General features: G+C 38.3%; 2 protein-coding genes across 4 annotated transcripts in view; both read left to right on the top strand.

Moving 5' to 3' along the window:
- LOC137615345 (inactive phospholipase C-like protein 1) overlaps positions 1-19175 on the top strand; it is a 1261629-nt gene that overhangs the window by 814411 nt on the left and 428043 nt on the right. The window lies entirely within an intron of this gene.
- LOC137615344 (uncharacterized) overlaps positions 1-19175 on the top strand; it is an 85309-nt gene that overhangs the window by 42967 nt on the left and 23167 nt on the right. The window contains exons 4-5 of the mRNA XM_068345145.1: positions 4921-7924; positions 14225-14457. Coding sequence (XP_068201246.1) covers positions 4921-7924; positions 14225-14457 — 3237 coding nt within the window. The remainder of the gene's footprint in view (positions 1-4920; positions 7925-14224; positions 14458-19175) is intronic.

The raw sequence follows: 19175 nt of genomic DNA, 5'->3' as shown, positions 1-19175 counted from the left end.
TATGGTGCTCAGTTAAGAAACCTTCATTGCCTATGTCAAAGAATGCTTTGTCATATTTTATCAGATTTTTTTAATACGAGAAGCTCATTCTCCCTTGAATGAGTAAGACCGATGTTTGCTCAAGGTTAAGACGCACGAAGTTAGAGATATAGCAACCTCCGTGGCCTTCAAGCAAAATAAATCTCTGCAAAGTATTATGGACGCGACTTTTGGAGAAGCAAGTCAATGTTCGAGTCATTTTACTTAATAGATGTCCTGACTCTTTACGAGTACTGCTACACACTGGGTCCATTCGTAGCAGCGAGTGCAGTAGTGGGTGAGGGTTCTACCACTACACTTCCCTAATTCCAATATCCTTTTAATCTGTCTCTTGAAATGTTTTTAATATTGTTTTATGGGTTGTTCGGAAGGCTAAGAAGCCTTTCGCATCCTGGTTGATTTGGCGGGTGGTCAAAGTCATTTCTTGAGAGCGCCCAGATTATTATTATTATTATTATTATCACTATCCAAGCTATAACCCTAGTTGGAAAAGCAAGATGCTATAAGCCCAGGGGCTCCAACAGGGAAAAATAGCCCAGTGAGAAAAGGAAATAAGGAAATAAATAAATGAAGAGAACAAATTAACAATAAATCATTCTAAAATAAGAAACGTCAAAACAGACATGTCATATAATAAACTATCAACAACATCAAAAACAAATATGTCATAAATAAACTATAAAAAGACTATGTCCACCTGGTCAACAAAAAAGCATTTGCTCCAACTTTGAACTTTTGAAGTTCTACTGATTCAACCACCCGATTAGGAAGATCATTCCACAACTTGGTCACAGCTGGAATAAAACTTCTAGAATACTGCGTAGTATTGAACCTCGTGATGGAGAAGGCCTGGCTATTAGAATTAACTGCCTGCCTAGTATTACGAACAGGATAGAATTGTCCAGGGAGATCTGAATGTAAAGGATGGTCAGAGTTGTGAAAAATCTTATGCAACATGCATAATGAACTAATTGAACGACAGTGCCAGAGATTAATATCTAGATCAGGAATAAGAAATTTAATAGACCGTAAGTTTCTGTTCAACAAATTAAGATGAGAATCAGCAGCTGAAGACCAGACAGGAGAACAATACTCAAAACAAGGTAGAATGAAAGAATTAAAACACTTCTTCAGAATAGATTGATCACCGAAAATCTTGAAAGACTTTCTCAATAAGCCTATTTTTTGTGAAATTGAAGAAGACACAGACCTTATATGTTTCTCAAAAGTAAATTTACTGTCGAGAATCACACCTAAAATTTTGAAAGAGTCATACATATTTAAAGAAACATTATCAATACTGAGATCCGGATGTTGAGGAACCACCGTCCTTGACCTACTTACAATCATACTTTGAGTTTTGTTAGGATTCATCTTCATACCCCATAATTTGCACCATGCACTAATTCTAGCTAAATCTCTATTAAGGGATTCACCAACCCTAGATCTACATTCAGGGGATGGAATTGATGCAAAGAGAGTAGCATCATCTGCATATGCAACAAGCTTGTTTTCTAGGCCAAACCACATGTCATGTGTATATAGTATGAAAAGTAATGGGCCAAGAACACTACCCTGTGGAACACCGGATATCACATTCCTATAATCACTATGGTGCCCATCAACAACAACTCTTTGAGATCTATTACTTAAAAAATCAATAATAATGCTAAGAAACGACCCACCCACTCCCAACTGTTTCAGTTTGAAAACAAGGGCCTCATGATTAACACGGTCAAAGGCAGCACTAAAATCATGGCCAATCATACGAACTTCCCGACCACAATCAAGGGATTTCTGTACAGCATTGGAGATTGTAAGAAGGGCATCACATGCTCCAAGGCCTTTACGAAAACCAAATTGCAAACTAGGGAGTAGATGATTACCTTCAGCAAACCTATTAAGACGTTTTGCCAGAAGACGTTCAAAAACTTTAGATAATATGGGAGTTATGGAAATTGGGCGGTAATCAGTGGGACTTGAGCTACCACAAACACATTTACATAGAGGAGTAACATTTCCAATTCTCCAACTAGTGCTAAAAGCTCCTCTTCTTGCTAACTTGCGCAAAATAACAGATAACTTTGGAGCTAAGAAATCTGCTGTCTTTATAAAAAACAAAGGAAAAATACCATTTGGGTCAACACCTCCATAAGCATCAAGGTCCATCAACAGAGCTTTAATCTCACGAGATCGAAAAGCTAAACTAGTTAGTTTAGCCTCAGGAAAACAGGAATGAGGAAGTTCAAGTTTTTCATTATTCTGTTTACTGTCAAAAACATCAGCCAAAAGGGTTGCCTTTTCCTTTGGACAGTGAGTGACTGAACCATCTGGTTTAAGTAAAGGAGGAACTGTTGCATCTACACCAAAGAGTGCAGATTTAAGGGTAGACCACCATTTATGTTCCTGAGTTGTACCAGAAAGTGTTTCTTTTATGGTTAAATTGTACTCCTTTTCAGTTGAGGCATAAACTCTCTGAGCAAAAGCTCGAAGCTGAGTATAGTTGTTCCAGGTCAAATCTGATCTGTTACCCTTCCAAAGTTGATAGGCCTCCTGCTTCTCCAAAAAAGCACGTCTACAATCATCATTGAACCACGGTTTGTCCTTCACTCGGTACCTTAGCACACGAGAAGGGATACGCCTATCAATTATGTTGACTAGATTCTCATTCAAAGGTCCTGTTGTATGGGTTGCAGCCCTTGGTACTTCAGCTCCTGGGAGTCTTTCAGCATCCTAAGAGGATCGCTGGGCTCCGTGAGGAAGACAGACTTACAAGGCAGAGTAATCGTCTAAGTCAACTTCCTTACCAGGTACCTATATATTTTGATTTTGTTATATTGATAACTGTCAAAATGAAAAAACTCTTAGCTTATACGCTGTAAACATAATTAACTCTGGTCTCTACCCACCTCCTTGGGTGTGAATCAGCTATTATATATTCACCGGCTAAGTTAAATATTTAAAAATGATATTTTAATTATAAAATAAATTTTTGAATATACTTACCCGGTGAATATATAAATTAAATGACCCTCCCTTCCTCCCCAATAGAGACGCAGCGGGTCGAGAAGAATTGAAGGTTTTGTTTACATACAAGAGTGGTATCTGGCCGACAGTTGGCGCTGGTGGGCACACCCACAACCTTCATAGCGATCGCTCGCGAGTTTTTTTGAGTGTGTTTTCTGTCGAGCCGCAGAGTTGCAGCTATTATATATTCACCGGGTAAGTATATTCAAAAATTTATTTTATAATTAAAATATCATATTACTAACAGGATGGTACTGTCTGGGAAGATCTGAAAGTAAAGGATGGTCAGAATTAGGAATAATCTTATGCAACATGCATAACGAACTAATTGAATGACCGTGCCAGAGATTAATATCTAGATCAGGAGTAAGAAATGTAATAGACTGTAAGTTCCTGTCCAAAAATTTAAGATGAGAATCAGGAGCCAAAGATCAGACAAGAGAACAATACTCGAAACAAGGTACAATGAAAGAATTAAAACACTTCTTCAGAACAGGGTGATCACTGAAAATCTTGAAATACTTTCTTAATAAGCCAATTTTTGTGTAATTGAAGAAGAGACATACATAATGTTTTTCTCAAAGGTAAATTTGCTGTCAAGAATCACAACTAAAATTTTAAGAGTCGTAAAGAGTTAAAGAAACATTATCAATGCAGAGATCTGGATGTTTAAGTAGCCACTGTGCTCGACCTACTTACAATTATACTTTGAGTTTTGTTAGGATTCAACTTCATGCCCCATAATTTGTTAGAGGTGGTTTTGTTTAATTTTCATCTTTATGTTTAAAGTGGTCCCTCGGGTGGTACTATAGCAAGAAATCTGATAACTCTAACTTTGCTTTTTATGTATTGCACACCTTGATGGGCTGTGAACACCTGTAGTGGATTGTTATCACTCCCTGACTTCACTATTCTATGTAATTGGCTCCTCCCGTAGTAAGCCTTTGTACATGCTTGGCATCTTTGCTTGTTTCCCACAACCACTTGTTAGCCTAAATAAGTGCTCTCGCTGGTTTGGCTCCTCTGATATATATCTGTCCAGGGTCTCTTAAACTCTTGGATTTTTAGGCTAATGCAACTGTTTGGCTACTTGTATGCCTTCCTTACTGCTTGCTTGATTCTTCATCCTTGCCCCTAATTAGGTTTTATTATTTTTATTGCTAGCCCATCTGTCAGTGTACAACACATCCCATGCACAGGGCTGACCCTTACTACCTACATATACTAAGTCCACTATGTGGTTTCTTCCTTTCCTAATGCAGGAAAAGCAACAAAGGATAAAATTACGGACAAAAAATATTTAAAGAAATATTCTTATACTGTACTGTATTAGATTCCTTCGTTGTCCGGTGAAGTTGGTTTTTCACTAGCCCTCAAGTTGATCACTATCATTCCATTTAGAAAAGTATTTTAATCAGCAAATAGATACTGGGTAAGATTAATTTAAATTAGCCAATTTTTCATTTTGAAAATGATTGTCTAAATATTTATAAAGTTTTCATATAATATACAGTATTCACCTTCTCACATCTACACAGTATAGTCTGCTCAGTATTAAAGTGGTAGTTTATGAAGAAACAAATGCCATTAATGAGTCACCTATTGGACAGGCTAGTTTTAATACCATGAAAAACTTTTTTTCCTAATTTCATTGAGCTTGCACTTAAGATACCAAATGAAATACAGGTACAGTAGTTGATAAGTACATTATTAAATTGATGATTTTTTTAAATGAAAAATTCCTTTTTCAAATAGTTTTTATATTTTTTTTTTTAGTTTTTGTATGTAAATAGGTATTGGTAAAAGGGTAATGAGATTTAGAGTTCATGAAATTTATGCATATACTTCTTTCAGGTTTCTGGAGTGCAGCAGACATTGCCAAATGGAAAGTCAGATCAAGCTAGAAATAGTTTTGTGAAAGATAGGATAAATGAAGGAATGGGACTGAAGAGATCAAATGTGAAAAATATCCTTCCCAAAGGCTCTCATGTAGATGCACAAACATTGATAATAATTAGTCCTCCAGCATCTAATTTCTTGTCATCACCCCTTATCTCACAGTCCTCCCCATTAATTTCCAGAGATGCCTTAAAGATTGATAGTGATAAAAAGTGTAATATTATTTTACAAAAAACCGGAAGTTATCTTGGTATTAGTAAAAATGCACACCGCAAAATATGTGAGAAGAAGGTTATAAGTCCAATGAATGAAGGTGATCCTACTGGTCTTGTAACAGACATTAAAAGAAGAAAAAGGAAGACATTTGCTAAAGGTGATAGGAAAAGAAAAAGCAACAATGACAGTTCTAGGTTTATGGAGGGTAGTGGAAAGGAATGTGTTAGTAATAGTTTTAGTAATGTTTGTCTTAACAAGAAAGATGACTCCTCTCGGTGTTTACAACAGAGAACCTCAAAGGAAATGGTATCACAGCCTAGTGACCTTTACCCTTCAGAGCAAGATATTCCTCTCCATCCTCCTCCCCCTTACCCTAGCTTACTTCGTGAACATTCCGGTAAACCTTCTCAAGTCAGTCTCAGGCAGAATGATAAAAGAAAAGTATGTTTAGTAGAAAAACTACCTAGTGAAAGCTCTTCATCACTAAAGGCCCAGCAAGCTGTGAAGGAAAGAGAGCCTTCTACTCCACCTCAATTTACTGGTTATATTGAATCTAATGACCCCTTATGTAATGCATCTGGTACTTATTTAACATGTAACCCAACAGTGCCTTCAAAATCATTAACGTGTTCCATAAAATCTGAGTGTACTATTCACACTTCAAATTCAGTTACTAATCACCTAAGTACTCAGCTTCAACTGTGTACTACTAAGAGTGGGAGGCATTCTCCTACTGATTCTTCAAAATGTTCCTATGTTAGAACACCTGAGTGTTCCGTGACACAATTTAAACCTACCAATGTTACTCCAAGTTATTCAAGGTCCATCACTCCAACATTGGATCCACCACTATATTCTTCACCTCATTCAATGAAATATCATATGGCACTTTCATCACCACACCTGCCTTCCTCTTACCCAGGAAATTATGGCTCTTCTGACTATTCTCAGTCCCTTTCATCATCAGCTCAGTCTCAAAACATTCAGCCACAAAGCTCTGTCTCTGGCCTTGCTGCTTCAACAAATACTCATGTCCAGTTGTCTTCTCCATCTCCCCATGTTGAGGTGCAGACTGCAGTCCAAAAAGTTAGCACCAGTGATGAAAATATGGGACCACCTCTATTTTCTTCTGTCCCAGTGATGTCCGACACTTCTAATTCTCAGTCGTGCAATCAGTCATTACAGGAATGTTCTCATTCGTATGTTACTAAATCAGCACCATGCCCTGATTCTCCGAGTGTAACTCCTATGCCATATTCATCACAAGGTTCATATCCTGTAGCTTCTCAACAGGCTTCACCATACTCCAGTTCCTTAACACCAGTAGCATCATTCAGCCAATCTCCACAGATGAACTCGTACAACAGCATTCATTCACCTCAGCCCAGTTCATATGCTGCACCATCACACACTTCGCTTTATGATATGTCTCCACAAGCATCCCTATATACACAATCCCCTCAGCAAACCTTTTACAGTCCTTCTCCACAAGCATCATCATCGTCATATTCCCATTCACACCAACAAATATATACATCCCCTCAAGGAATGACTCCTTCAATGTCTACATCACATTCAGGAGTTAGTTTACAGAATCCTCAGTCTTTACGGCACCATTTTCCAAATCCACAAGGATACAGTGATTCTCCACATCACCCCAGTTATTGTCAGTCACCTGACACTACACCAGTTATTTCACAGCATATTGGCAGTGATTTTGATAAGGATTGTCAGTCACCGCTTCTTCCTCCGTATTCATTTCCACATCTGTCTTCCTCATCTCATTATGCATCTGCTAATGTAAACATGTATACTGATAATTCTGATCATCATTCAGGTGCAGTTGATGAACTACAGCATGGAGGGGTTGGTAAAAGTTTAACTCCAGAGCAGCATCCCTGTAATGGAGACAAATTTAATTCTGTTGATTTATCTGCAGAAAGGTCTTTGAGTCCTCCTTCTTATGAAGCACATTTTCAAAATGCACTGTCTTTCTCATCTGCTAGTCATTCGTCATCAAGCACTCATGACAATTTACATTCCCAGCAGCATTCAACTCCAGAAGATTATTCTTTATATCATCACACGTCTAGATATGATGGGCAGAACCTTTCAAATATTTTGATAGATCATAAAAGCAACATGGGAGCTCCTCCGGCATATCCAACTTCTGCATCTTCAACATTACCCCTACCACCCTTACGTTATTTGTCAGATACTCAGTCGGCATCTGGATCTCATTTAAGTTACTCATTTACACCAGAAATTTGTAATGATTCCCAAGACTATAGTCCTTTAGAACAAACTGGAAATTTTTTTCCCAATACTCCACCTTTGCTACCTTTACCAGCTGCACCCCCACCACCACCACTGCCACTACCACCTCCACCAACTTCACCACCTGTGAAAAGTGAGTTTAATCTTCCAAGTGCAAATACTTCTCAGGGTCAGAGCAACTCTCAGAGTGCCTCATATTCAAGTTCCTTCTCCAGCACCACATTTTGTAAAGAGCAAGAATCTCATGGAAACCAACCATTCAAAACAGATCAGCCAAACCTTCCAGAACATCACGCATTTGGGCTGGATGGAAATACAGATGGTTGGAAAAGTGGAAATGGTGAAAATTCTAAGGTTCATGACCTAATTGAGAAAGCAGAAAAGTTATGGTTTATACCTCATCAAGAGCAGAACAAAGCATACATGAAGCGGAAGGAACTAGCAAAAAATATTCTTAACCATTCAGGTAAGTAACTTATTAGTAGTTTAGTAGAACAAATAGCAATCATAAGCTTAGTATTTTACTTGGGTTTATATGTACTGAACATTAAGAAAATGTGCCATTCTGTTTAATATAAGTTAATAGTGGTTGTAGACTAATATAAATGGAGGGCATTATAATTGTTTTTATTATTATTTTAAAGCAGTTTAACCAAACTACTAAGTCACATTTCTAGACTCCTTAAATTCACTCAAAGCATTCTTCACTTCTGTCAGAGGCAAATTAGTGGTCAAGGTGATGCTAGTTGGTAACATAGGGAACAGATGAAAAGTTGTAAGGGTTTTCTGAGGCTCTAGGAACCAAAACATTTTTTTTTACTTCTGCTCTTCTTTGTTTACACTATACATACATTAACATACCTGCATCCCTACTACCGGGTATATAGAAAAATATAATATTAATCTTTGAAGTAACTTGCAACTATCAAATTAACTTCACATACAGTACATTAGTTCTCTTTGAATTAGTTTTATACAATAGATATTGCTTTATGTATATACTGTAACAAGAATCCTAATGAAAGCACAGTTCAAACTTAACACAAACATTTATATTAACTTTGAGATCCCTGTTACTGAATTGAGTGAATCCCCATGAATTGCTTCCCTATTTCCTTTGTCTTTGTCACCAGACAAATCTGGTCATGTGATAGACTAGCCAATCCTCTGATTTGCGGAGAACTATATTATGCCATCATTTAACATGGCAAGAGATCCTATTCTATTAAAGGGCAAAAGGATCTTTCTCTTAAACTCAGATTCAAGCCTAGCAGGTTTCTAGGGATTCCGTTGCAGAGCAAGACGGTAGTAATGATTGGGAAGATGATTCTCTCTTTGCTATTTTGTTAAAAGAGATTGTCAAGTGATACCCAGATAAAGTCAAGGAGGTTCAAACTTCAGGGGTATATACTTCTATGCATAGGAAAAAAGATAAAGTTTCTTATACAAGATATCAACCCCAATTATCAGAATCTTTTATTCGGAATTTAAAGAAAAAATGAGAGTTAGAATTTAAGGTAAATCTACTAATTAAATTAATCAGATCCATTAATCAAATTAGTTTTACCTAGTAGTTATAGAGTAATGAGGGAATAATCCAGAGAAGGCAAAAATAGTGGATTTAGATGGTATAGAAGTTGGTGTTCAAGCTAACTGCAATCTGAGGGTGCTAATGCTCCTTCAGCAATGGCATTGTTCATAGCCTAACCTATCCAATTTCAAACCCCTGGCTAAATTCTAAGATACCTAGGATTTCTGGTGTATCATCTGTAAAGGTGATGGTACACAGTGCATTATAGTCGATTACTTTCGTGCAAGCCTCAATCTCTTACTTTGGTTCAGATACTTATATTGCAAAATCCTTGCTTTTCCCCCAATCCAGTACCTTGAAGACAATCAGGTTTTGAGGTAGAGGACTAGGTTAGGATTTTGAAATCACATATACCTCCTGCTTAATCAAGCACAGGTAGCAGGTTGGCCAGGGCACCAGCCACCCATTGAGATATTACCACTAGAGAGGTATGGTGTCTTTTGACTGGCCAGACAGTACTACATTGGATCCTTCTCTCTGGTTACGGTTCGTTTTCCCTTTACCTACACATACTCTGAATAGTCTGGCCTATTCTTTACATATTCTCTGTCCTCATACACCTGACAGTACTATGATTACCAAACAATCCCAAGGGGTTAACTACCGCACTGTAATTGTCCAGTGGCCACTTTCCTCTTGGTAAGGGTAGAAGAGACTCTCTAGCTATGGTAAGCAACTCTTCTAGGAGAAGGACACTCCAAAATCAAACCATTGTTTTCTAGTCTTGGGTATTGCCATAGACTCTGTACCATGGTCTTCCGCTGTCTTGGGTTAGAGTTCTCTTGCTTGAGGGTACACTTGGGCACACTATTCTACCTTAATTTCTCTTCCTCTTGTTTTGTTAAAGTTTATTTAGTTTAGATAGGAGATATTTATTTTAATGTTGTTACTCTTCTTAAAATATTTTATTTTTCATTTTTTCCTTCCCTTACTGAACTACTTTCCCTGTTGGAGCCCCTGGGCTTACAGCATCCTTCTTTTCCAGCTAGGGTTGTAGCTTAGTAAGTAATAATAATAATAATAATAATAATAATAATAATAATAATAATAATGATAATAATAATAATAATGATAATAATAATGATAATAAGTGAGCAGCCGTGTTGTGCCTATCTTTACAATTTGGCATGGTTTATTATGATTCTGGTGCCTGGCAAACGCTTTTTGTAATAGTTGTAGAAAGTTGGGCTACAGTTCAAAATATAAGGTAAAGTCCTTGACCCAAGATATTCTAACCTAATGTAAAGTAACTATAAAAGAAATTATATTATATACTGAACCTGTTACAAATTATACCAAATAATTTAAATAAACATAATTTTAATAATAAGATTTATTATTTAATTAGTTATCTGGTATTCATCTAATTCCCTCCTTTCTCCACACTTGTAAAGTCAACAGAATCTATACAATATGTATAAATCTACGACGATTGATTATATGAAGATCTTGGTATGAATAGGACTGTGGGGATGTTTTCTCCCTAGAACCAGTAATCTAGGCTACTGGGTATCACAAGGGAAAGGGAAAATGGAGAGTGGAGTAGAGTGTTTTCTTTTTGTTAAAGGTTGGAAAGCTTGTGGCTTTGTGGATTAAAGCATGATGACTACCAGATACGGTACATATTTGAATAATAAATTTTATCATCATAGAATTTTGACTTTTGCTTATTTCGCATCTGCTTTCTTCATCTCTTTAGCATCCACGTAGGTAGAAAGTACGTGAAACATAATTCTCCAGGTTTAACGGTATCTCCCTAACCAGTCTCATTGTTGAGACTAATAAGATATAGTTTAGATTTAGAATACAGTCCACTCTTTAAAAAAAAAAAAAATAAAATTGCCGTATTTAAGTGATAATGCAGGTAGAGTTTTAGAAATGTTGCCCTTTGCTGATTCCGTTCAAGATGTGTTTACACTAGAACTTCAGAAATCCTAGTGGACCCTCCTTAACATTTTTGGATCTCTTCAAATCTTTTGATTGTACTGTTTCTAATTTTAATACAGCTATTGCAGGGCTATTTACTAATTGTCTGGTGAAGAGTAAAGTATAATTCAGTTTCTTCTTTTGTTAAAATAGTTTCTTACATTGAGCCAGTCTCAGATGGTCAAAAACATTCTTTGATAACTTCCCTAGTGTCAAGTTGTATTTTAGATTTTGAAAATACTAGAAGGTTGTGGAGAAAGTGTCTAATAGGACATATTTTGATGCTGAGGTAGGTTTTAAATTGTCCTTCAACTTCTTATAAACAAATCTTAGCATATTATAATTCTTCCTTCAATTATTGCTCTTCGTGGAGTAAGGGTTCATTCTGTCTTTCTTGTAATTTTTGTTCCTCGATAAGACCTCAGTTGTCACACAGGTTTCATATCTCTAGCAGCAAAGAATTCTTACTATGTAGATCTTTTAGTTCCTGTGGGAAGAAGACTGGCTCTTTTCAGAAGAGTATAGGAGCAGTTGTGGCTAAAATATGGGTTCTATCAGTTCTGAAAGAGGGTTATTAAATTCCCTATATATTCCCTCTATCATTGCCTCCAGTTTGGATGTCTCTCCCATGTTATGTGAACAACTCTGTCAAGTAAAATGGCTTTAGTGGTATAGATATACTAGTAATTATACAAGTAAGGGATAGAGGAAGTCTTCAATTCACTCTTGGCTTCTAGTATCAATTTTCTCTTGTTCCCAAGAGCCTGAGTGGACTGGAGACCATTTTGGGACCTTCCAGATTGAACAAGGTTATGATAGGAACAACATATTCTTTGGAGTCTTTAGTTTCAGTATTAGCAGCAGTAAGAGCAGAATACTAGAGATCTTTGATAGTTCTAAGGGATTCTTGCTCCCTCGTTCTGATCCAAACAGTCAAGAAAGTTCATGTTTCTTGTGTAGAAAAGAAAGATATACCAATTTTAGTGCTTTTTTCAGTTTAAGCACTACTCAATTGTTCAAAAGAATGATGGCTCTGGTGGCCAAGTGGTTGCATCACATAGCCATTCCAGTTATTATATTATTTACCTGGACAACTGGCCAGTCCCGAAGCTTTTGCTAAATCTCCTCACCAGCTCTTGTAGGAGAAGAACACTCCAAAATCAAACTATTGTTCTCTAGTCTTGGGTAATGCCATAGCCTTGATATTCATGGTCTTCCACCATCTTGGGGTGCAGTTCTCTTGCTTGAGGGTACACTGGCACACTATTCTATCTTATTTCACTTAATCTTCTTTTTTATATGTTTTTATAGTTTCTATATGAAAGATTTATTTTATGCTATTACTGTTATCAAAATGTTTGATTTTAATTTTTAATTACTTCTCATGGTTTATTTATTTCCTTTCCTCACTGGGCTATTTCCCTGTTGAAGCCTTTGCATACTGCTTTTCCAACTAGGGTTGTAATTTAGCAAGTGATAATAATAATAATAATAATAATAATAATAATAATAATAATAATAATATTTAGGGATTGTAGTAAATATGAAAATGTCTGCTATACTTCCTTCACAGAAAATATATTAATTGGGGATGATAATAGTTTTGTGTACTTCATACTGATAGTCTAAAAACACCACTGGGATATACACATTTTAGAAGGTGAACAGTTTTTTGAGTTTCAAAAGACTTTAGCTTCAACAATTAGAGTGATCACCCTTCTTCAAACAAGCTATACATGATTGTGTTTTTAATGGGAATTTTGAAGGCTAGTGTGTAGGATAAATTGTATAAGATGATTTTACAACACTGGTAAATTTGTTTGCTTTTGCTGCTTAACATATGTAAAAGACCTATGCAATTGTGGCTGGTGTACAGTGAAATTGTGAAATCCCAGCTTTACATCTAAATGAAAGATTTCTCATAAGAATATTATTATAGAAGACCATGGATTTTATGGAAGAACAGGAATTAGAAAAAAATGGAGTCATTATTATTATTATTATTATTATTATTATTATTATTATTATTATTATTATTATTATTATTATTTAAGCTACAATCCTAGCTTGAAAAGCAAGATGCTAATGCCCAAGTGCTCCAATAGGGAAAATAGATCAGTGAGGAAAGAAAAAAAGAAATTGATAGATTACAAGAGAAGCAATGAACAATCAAAATTAAATATTTAAGAATAGTGAGCCCGAGTGTACCTTTAGGCAAGAGAACTTTACCACAAGACTGTGGAAGACCATGGTGCAGAGGCTATGGTACTACCCATAACTAGAGAACAATGGTTTGATTTTGGAGTGTCCTTCTCCTAGAAGAATTTCTTATCATAGCTAAAGAATCTCTGCTGCCGTTAACTTGTAGGCAAAGGAAATAGAGCCGTAACCAAAGAGGGATCCAATGTAATACTGTCTGGCCAGTCAAAGAACCCAATAACTCTCTAGCAGTAGTATCTCAACGGGTGGATGATGCCTGGCCAACCTATTATTAAAGAAATTTCCTATCAACAAGCAGCTGCTTCTTAGTATGTATGATTTACAAGGACATAATTCATCTCTTTTTTTCTTTAAAGAATAATAAAAAAAAGATAAATGTATCTATGAGCAAGAAAATTTAAAGCCATAGGACTTGAACATTTTTAATAAATTCAAAGTTTCATAGTCATGCAAAATATATGCTTATGTTTACATAGATGTACACTAATTTAATTTGGTTACAGTAAGGAAATAGCTGTGAAAGTCACTAAAAGTATGAGGTAAAAAATCATTGTATATTTAGTATAATAATAATAGGATTATGGAGAAAAGCTAAAGGGACTGATATTCTGTAGGATGAGTTTCACTTGATAAAGCAAATGAATAGAAACTAGTTCTAAAATGTCATCATGGGGTATGATGGACTACTAGTAACTAGTAGTAGGGAGAGAAATTGGATAAGGTACATTTTGTAACTCTTGAATTCAATTTGAATGGCTGGCTTCATACTATACCGTATGAATTTTGTGCATTATAAAATACAGGTGTTTTGTTAGATTCGTAAATTATGTCTAAGGAAGAACAATACACTTCAGAACTTATTTCCTATATCAATGTTTGTTTTTACTCCTACTAAAGGTTTCAGTTTTGTTTGGTTAGGAAAAAAATTACTTTAAAATTTATATTTGGTGTATAAGGGAAAATTGATAATGGATGACAACCTTTGGATTTCCATTCTAAAGGATTTTCAAGGATATATTTTAATTTCAGTATCTAGATCAAGTCGAGATTCTTTACTTAAGGACAAATTTTGGATTGAGGAGGATGAACCCATATCTGCAGACATCGTAAACTCTTCTCAAGTTAATTACTCTAATGAAGAGTGCAATCTTTTGGGAAAGACTATGAACCAGTATGAAACACACAGTAGCTATATACCAGAAGAAATTGCTTCCTGCAGTTTAAAGGCCAAACCAAAGAAAATTAAGGATCTGTTATGCCAGGTAAGATTTTCAATTTAAATTTTTTCAAAATTTCTTGTAATCAGTACTGTCCGTTGCTTTGATTAATCTTGGTTTACTATATATCAATATTTTTTTCTGAATTTTATGTATTATATATATATATATATATATATATATATATATATTTATTTTTTTTTTCTTTTTTGTTAAAATACTGCTTATCTGCATTTAATTATTTCAATGAATATATCATGAAATTCAAAACTTCCGTACAAGAAATCTACCTTTGGTATTATAAACAATCTCTTGGTGATTCCAGTCCTCACAGGCAGTTGGGGCTGCATACTGTACTTATCAAGTCATTGTTCGTGCCATATGTCATCATTATCTCATAGTCGCTGAAAACAGCTACTGAATTCTTTTGTGTGTTCTGATAATTTTTAATTTATATACTATCATTGGTGTTTATTATTTGTTATATTTGCCTCTATTCAGGATTATTTCTACAAAGATTTCTAAAGTGCATTATTGTGAGAGATGCCTATTAAATGACCTTTGATCAGCGAGTGTTTATGTATACCATATTCATGGTTTGACAAGAAAATCAATGTACCATGCTGAATTGACTTAGTTGGGTTCTTTCTACCAAAGTTCAAATAGAGGATTTTTTTAATGTGAGGATAGAAGGAAGAAAGGTAGGGATGCTAAGCACAGGAAAAGGAAAATTAGGGCTAGTACAAGCGTTAAATCAGATTAGGGTTCTGAAGTGCTTGGTCATCCCTCTGTCTTTTGTTTCTTCCATAACAGATGTAGGCCAGGTAGTGGATATAGATGGAAAATATTTTAATCTAAATAAGCTACAACCAGAAGGTGAATGGGAGAATAAATCAGAATACAGTATACAGTACAGTTTTTAAATATTAAACTTAGCTGGTGAATATATAAATAGCTTACGTCTCCGACGGTCGACAGATTCCAAAAACTCGCGAGCGATCGCCATGAGGGTTGTCGGGTGTACCCACCAGCGCCGACTATCGGCCAGATACCGCATATACTTCTCAACCAAACCCGTTCTTCTCTGTCGGTGGTCCAGACAACATTGGTTCCGCTCGCGCTTGACCTCAAGTTTCTACCGATTGGTGAAGTACTTGGTTTTGGTTTTATTGCTTTCGCTGTGTTGGTTTTTTCTTCAATAAAACTCTTGAAACCCTTTTTTGATTTTTGTGGATGAACTTGGCTTTCCTTTGGATTTTCTTTGGATTTTCATAATGGCTGACCCTTCTCCTGTCTATTGTAAATGTGCGAAAGACTGTAACAAACGTCTTCCGAAAGCTTCTCTCGATCCTCATACTGTTTGTGCTAATTGCCGGGGTAAATCCTGTCAATTAGGAGATCGGTGTGAGGAATGTGTGGTTTTATCGGAATTCGAGTGGTTGGAGTATGAGAAATATACTCGGAAACTCGAAAGAGATAGGGTGAGAAGCTCTTCTAGATCTATAGATTTTTCCTCTTCCCATGCCCCTGAACCTAATCCTTCTCCTGTAGTGGTAGTTTCAGAACCCCCTATTGGCACTCATGAACCTTCAATGCGTGAAATGTTATTGGCTATTCAAGCGTTGGGTGAGAAGGTCGAAGCCTTGGCATCGGACAGGAACCAGCTTATGTCCGACGTTAAGCTTTTAAAGGGTCAAAGTGGTAAAGTGGAAAGTCAAAGTGGTAAAGTGGAAAGTGCGACTAATGTGTTTAGTGTTGCGACGGAGGGTTCGTCTATTCGTGCTTGTCGCTTACCTAGTCCGAGACCTCTTTCAAGCTCCCCTGCACCAGGGAGAAGGAATGTCGTAGGACTTAAGGGAGTGAGAGGTGTAAACCAACGTACAGACGTTCCCTCAAAGGTATCAGACGTTGCTCCTCAAGCACGTCCTTACCATAAGACGGGAGAAACTAAATTCTCCTCGTCTTCCGATGAATCGCTTCATAAGAAGCCTTGGCGTAAGGTTTTGAGACCCTTAAAACGCAAGTCAGTCCCTTCAGGACAGGTCCAGCGTCCTGGCTGTAGTCATTGGGACAGCTCTGACCGTATTCAGTCATCGGATGGCTGTTCTCCTGTTAAGCGTAAACGTGACGCTGAGTCCGAGGGTCTCGTTCGGTGCGATGACTTGCATGCAAAGACGTTGCCGACGTCACGGCCCGTTTCGACTCCCGTTGACCCTAAGTGGAGTGTCTTACAAGACATGCAGTTGAAACTTTCATCCTTAATGGAAGTTTATGAGCATGACCAGGTTTGTAAAGATCCTTTGCTTGCGGTTCGCCAGTCCGGCAAGCGTGACTCAGGTCTTCAACCGCCTAAGCGAGATTTGTCTCGTCATTTTGACGTTAGAGCTAATGTTATCGGTGCTGTTAAACGTGACTCTGATCGTGTTCCTCGTCAGTCACGTCAGTTACGTGACGTTGAACGTCATTTTCCGCAGTCACAGCGTGACGTTCAGCAGCAGTCACCGCAGTCCCGACGTGACGTTCGTCGGCCGACTCCGTTGTCCCGACGTGACGTCGAACGTCAGTCGCCGTGGTCGGGTGTTATTTTCAACCTCAAGACCTGCAGTCTGTGCAGTCCCGACGTGACGTCGAACGTCAGTCGCCACAGTCTGTTGTTGTTTTTCAGCCTCAAGACTTTCAGTCTTTGCAGTCTCGACGTGACGTCGTTATATCTGCTTTTGCTGCGGCTCCTTCGCATATTGATATAGCCTGTCAATCACTGCCACCTCAGCGTGCTTCTCCGTGTCGTGGGACTTTGCCTTTGTCGGATGATGTTCCTTCGGATGAGGAAGTTGTTGATCCCCTTCCTGCTGATGTTCCTTTGGGGACTCTTTCGGATGGAGAGGAGCCTAGGGTTGCTCAGCGATCCCTTGACTTTAAAAAGATAATGCTTATCTTTAAGGATCTGTTTCCCGATCATTTTGTTACTGCTGCTCCTCGTTCACCTCCATCTGATTTCACGCTGGGCGTGACTTCTTCGACTCCGTCGTTCACGAAGTTGGTGCTCTCTCGCTCTTCTAAGAGAGCTTTGCGTTTGTTGGGAGACTGGTTAATGTCCAGGAGGAATTTAGGGAAGTCCTCTTTTGCCTTTCCCCCTTTCAAATTGGCTTCTCGTGCGAGCGTCTGGTATGACACGGGAGAAGTTCTCGGCTTGGGGGTGCCTGCCTCTGCCCAGGGAGACTTCTCAAGCCTTGTAGACTCTCCTCGTCGTCTGGCCATGAGACGCTCGAAGGTTTGCTGGTCCTCTACAGATCTGGATCATCTCCTTAAAGGAATTTTCCGTGCCTTCGAGGTTTTCAATTTCTTGGATTGGTCCCTGGGAGCCTTGAGTAGGAAAGTCTCGTCAGCGGACAGGGATGTCTCTATTCAGATAATGTCTTGCATGGACAAGGCAATAAGGGATGGCTCTAATGAACTAGATGCTACGTTCACAGCAGGGGTTCTTAAGAAGAGAGAGACTCTGTGTTCTTTTCTTTCTGCAGGGGTCACTCTGTGTTCTTTTCTTTCTGCAGGGGTCACTCCTTGTCAGAGGTCAGAACTTCTCTTTGCGCCCTTGTCTTCTGCTTTGTTCCCTCAACAGCTTATTAGAGATATCGCGGCGTCTCTTGTCCAGAAGGACACTCATGATTTAATGGCCACGTCTGCTCGTAAGGCTTTACCTTCGTCTTCTCATGTCAGCAGATTTAAGTTTGACACGCCAGCGGCAAGGTTTATCCCACCTTTTCGTGGCAGAGCTCCCAGTAGGGGAGGCTCTCGTGCCGATAGCAAGCGAGGCAAGAAGAGAGGATCTAAATCCTCACGTGGCAGAGTCTGACTGCCCACGTCCTCAGACAGCAGTAGGTGCCAGATTGACCAACTTCTGGCAGGCCTGGGAGAAGAGGGGTGCAGACCGGGAGTCTGTTTTGTTGCTGAAGGAGGGTTACAAAATTCCTTTTGTACGAAGACCTCCTCTGGTGAAAGTTCCGATAGACCTCTCTCCCAGGTATCGAGAGGAGGCAAAGAGACAGGCGTTACATCTTCAGGTGTCTCTGTTGTTAGAAAAGGGGGCGGTGGTGAAAGTCTCGGACCTTCAATCCCCAGGTTTTTACAACCGTCTCTTCCTGGTTCCGAAGAACACAGGAGGTTGGAGGCCAGTGCTGGATGTAAGTGCTCTCAACGTGTTTGTTGTAAAAACAAAGTTCACGATGGAGACCACCAAATTCGTTTTGGCAGCAGTCAAAGGGGGCGACTGGATGGTCTCTCTCGACTTACAGGATGCGTACTTCCACATTCCGATACATCCAAATTCTCAACATTATCTGAGGTTTGTGTACAGGAAGGTGGTGTATCAATTCCGAGCACTGTGCTTCGGCCTCAGCCCTGCTCCTCTTGTTTTTACGAGGCTCATGCGGAATGTAGCGAAGTTCCTACATTTATCGGGGATCAGAGCCTCCCTGTATTTGGACGACTGGTTACTCAGAGCGTCGTCCCGTCATCGCTGTCTGCAGGACCTACAGTGGACTTTGGATCTTGCGAAAGAGTTAGGTCTCTTGGTGAACATGGAGAAGTCGCAACTGACTCCATCCCAGACCATTCCCTATTTGGGGATGGAGATACAGAGTCGAGTTTTTCGGGCTTTTCCGTCTGCCAACAGGATCGAGCAGGTTTTGCTCAAAGTCCGTCTCGTGCAAGAGAAAAACCGTTGCTCTGTGAGATATTGGATGAGCCTCCTGGGGACTCTTTCG

The sequence above is a fragment of the Palaemon carinicauda genome, chromosome 21 (assembly GCF_036898095.1).
Source record: "Palaemon carinicauda isolate YSFRI2023 chromosome 21, ASM3689809v2, whole genome shotgun sequence".
Taxonomy (NCBI): Eukaryota; Metazoa; Arthropoda; class Malacostraca; order Decapoda; family Palaemonidae; genus Palaemon; species Palaemon carinicauda.
The sequence above is the reverse complement of the archived record's forward strand: the minus strand, read 5'-3'. Positions and strand labels throughout refer to the sequence as shown.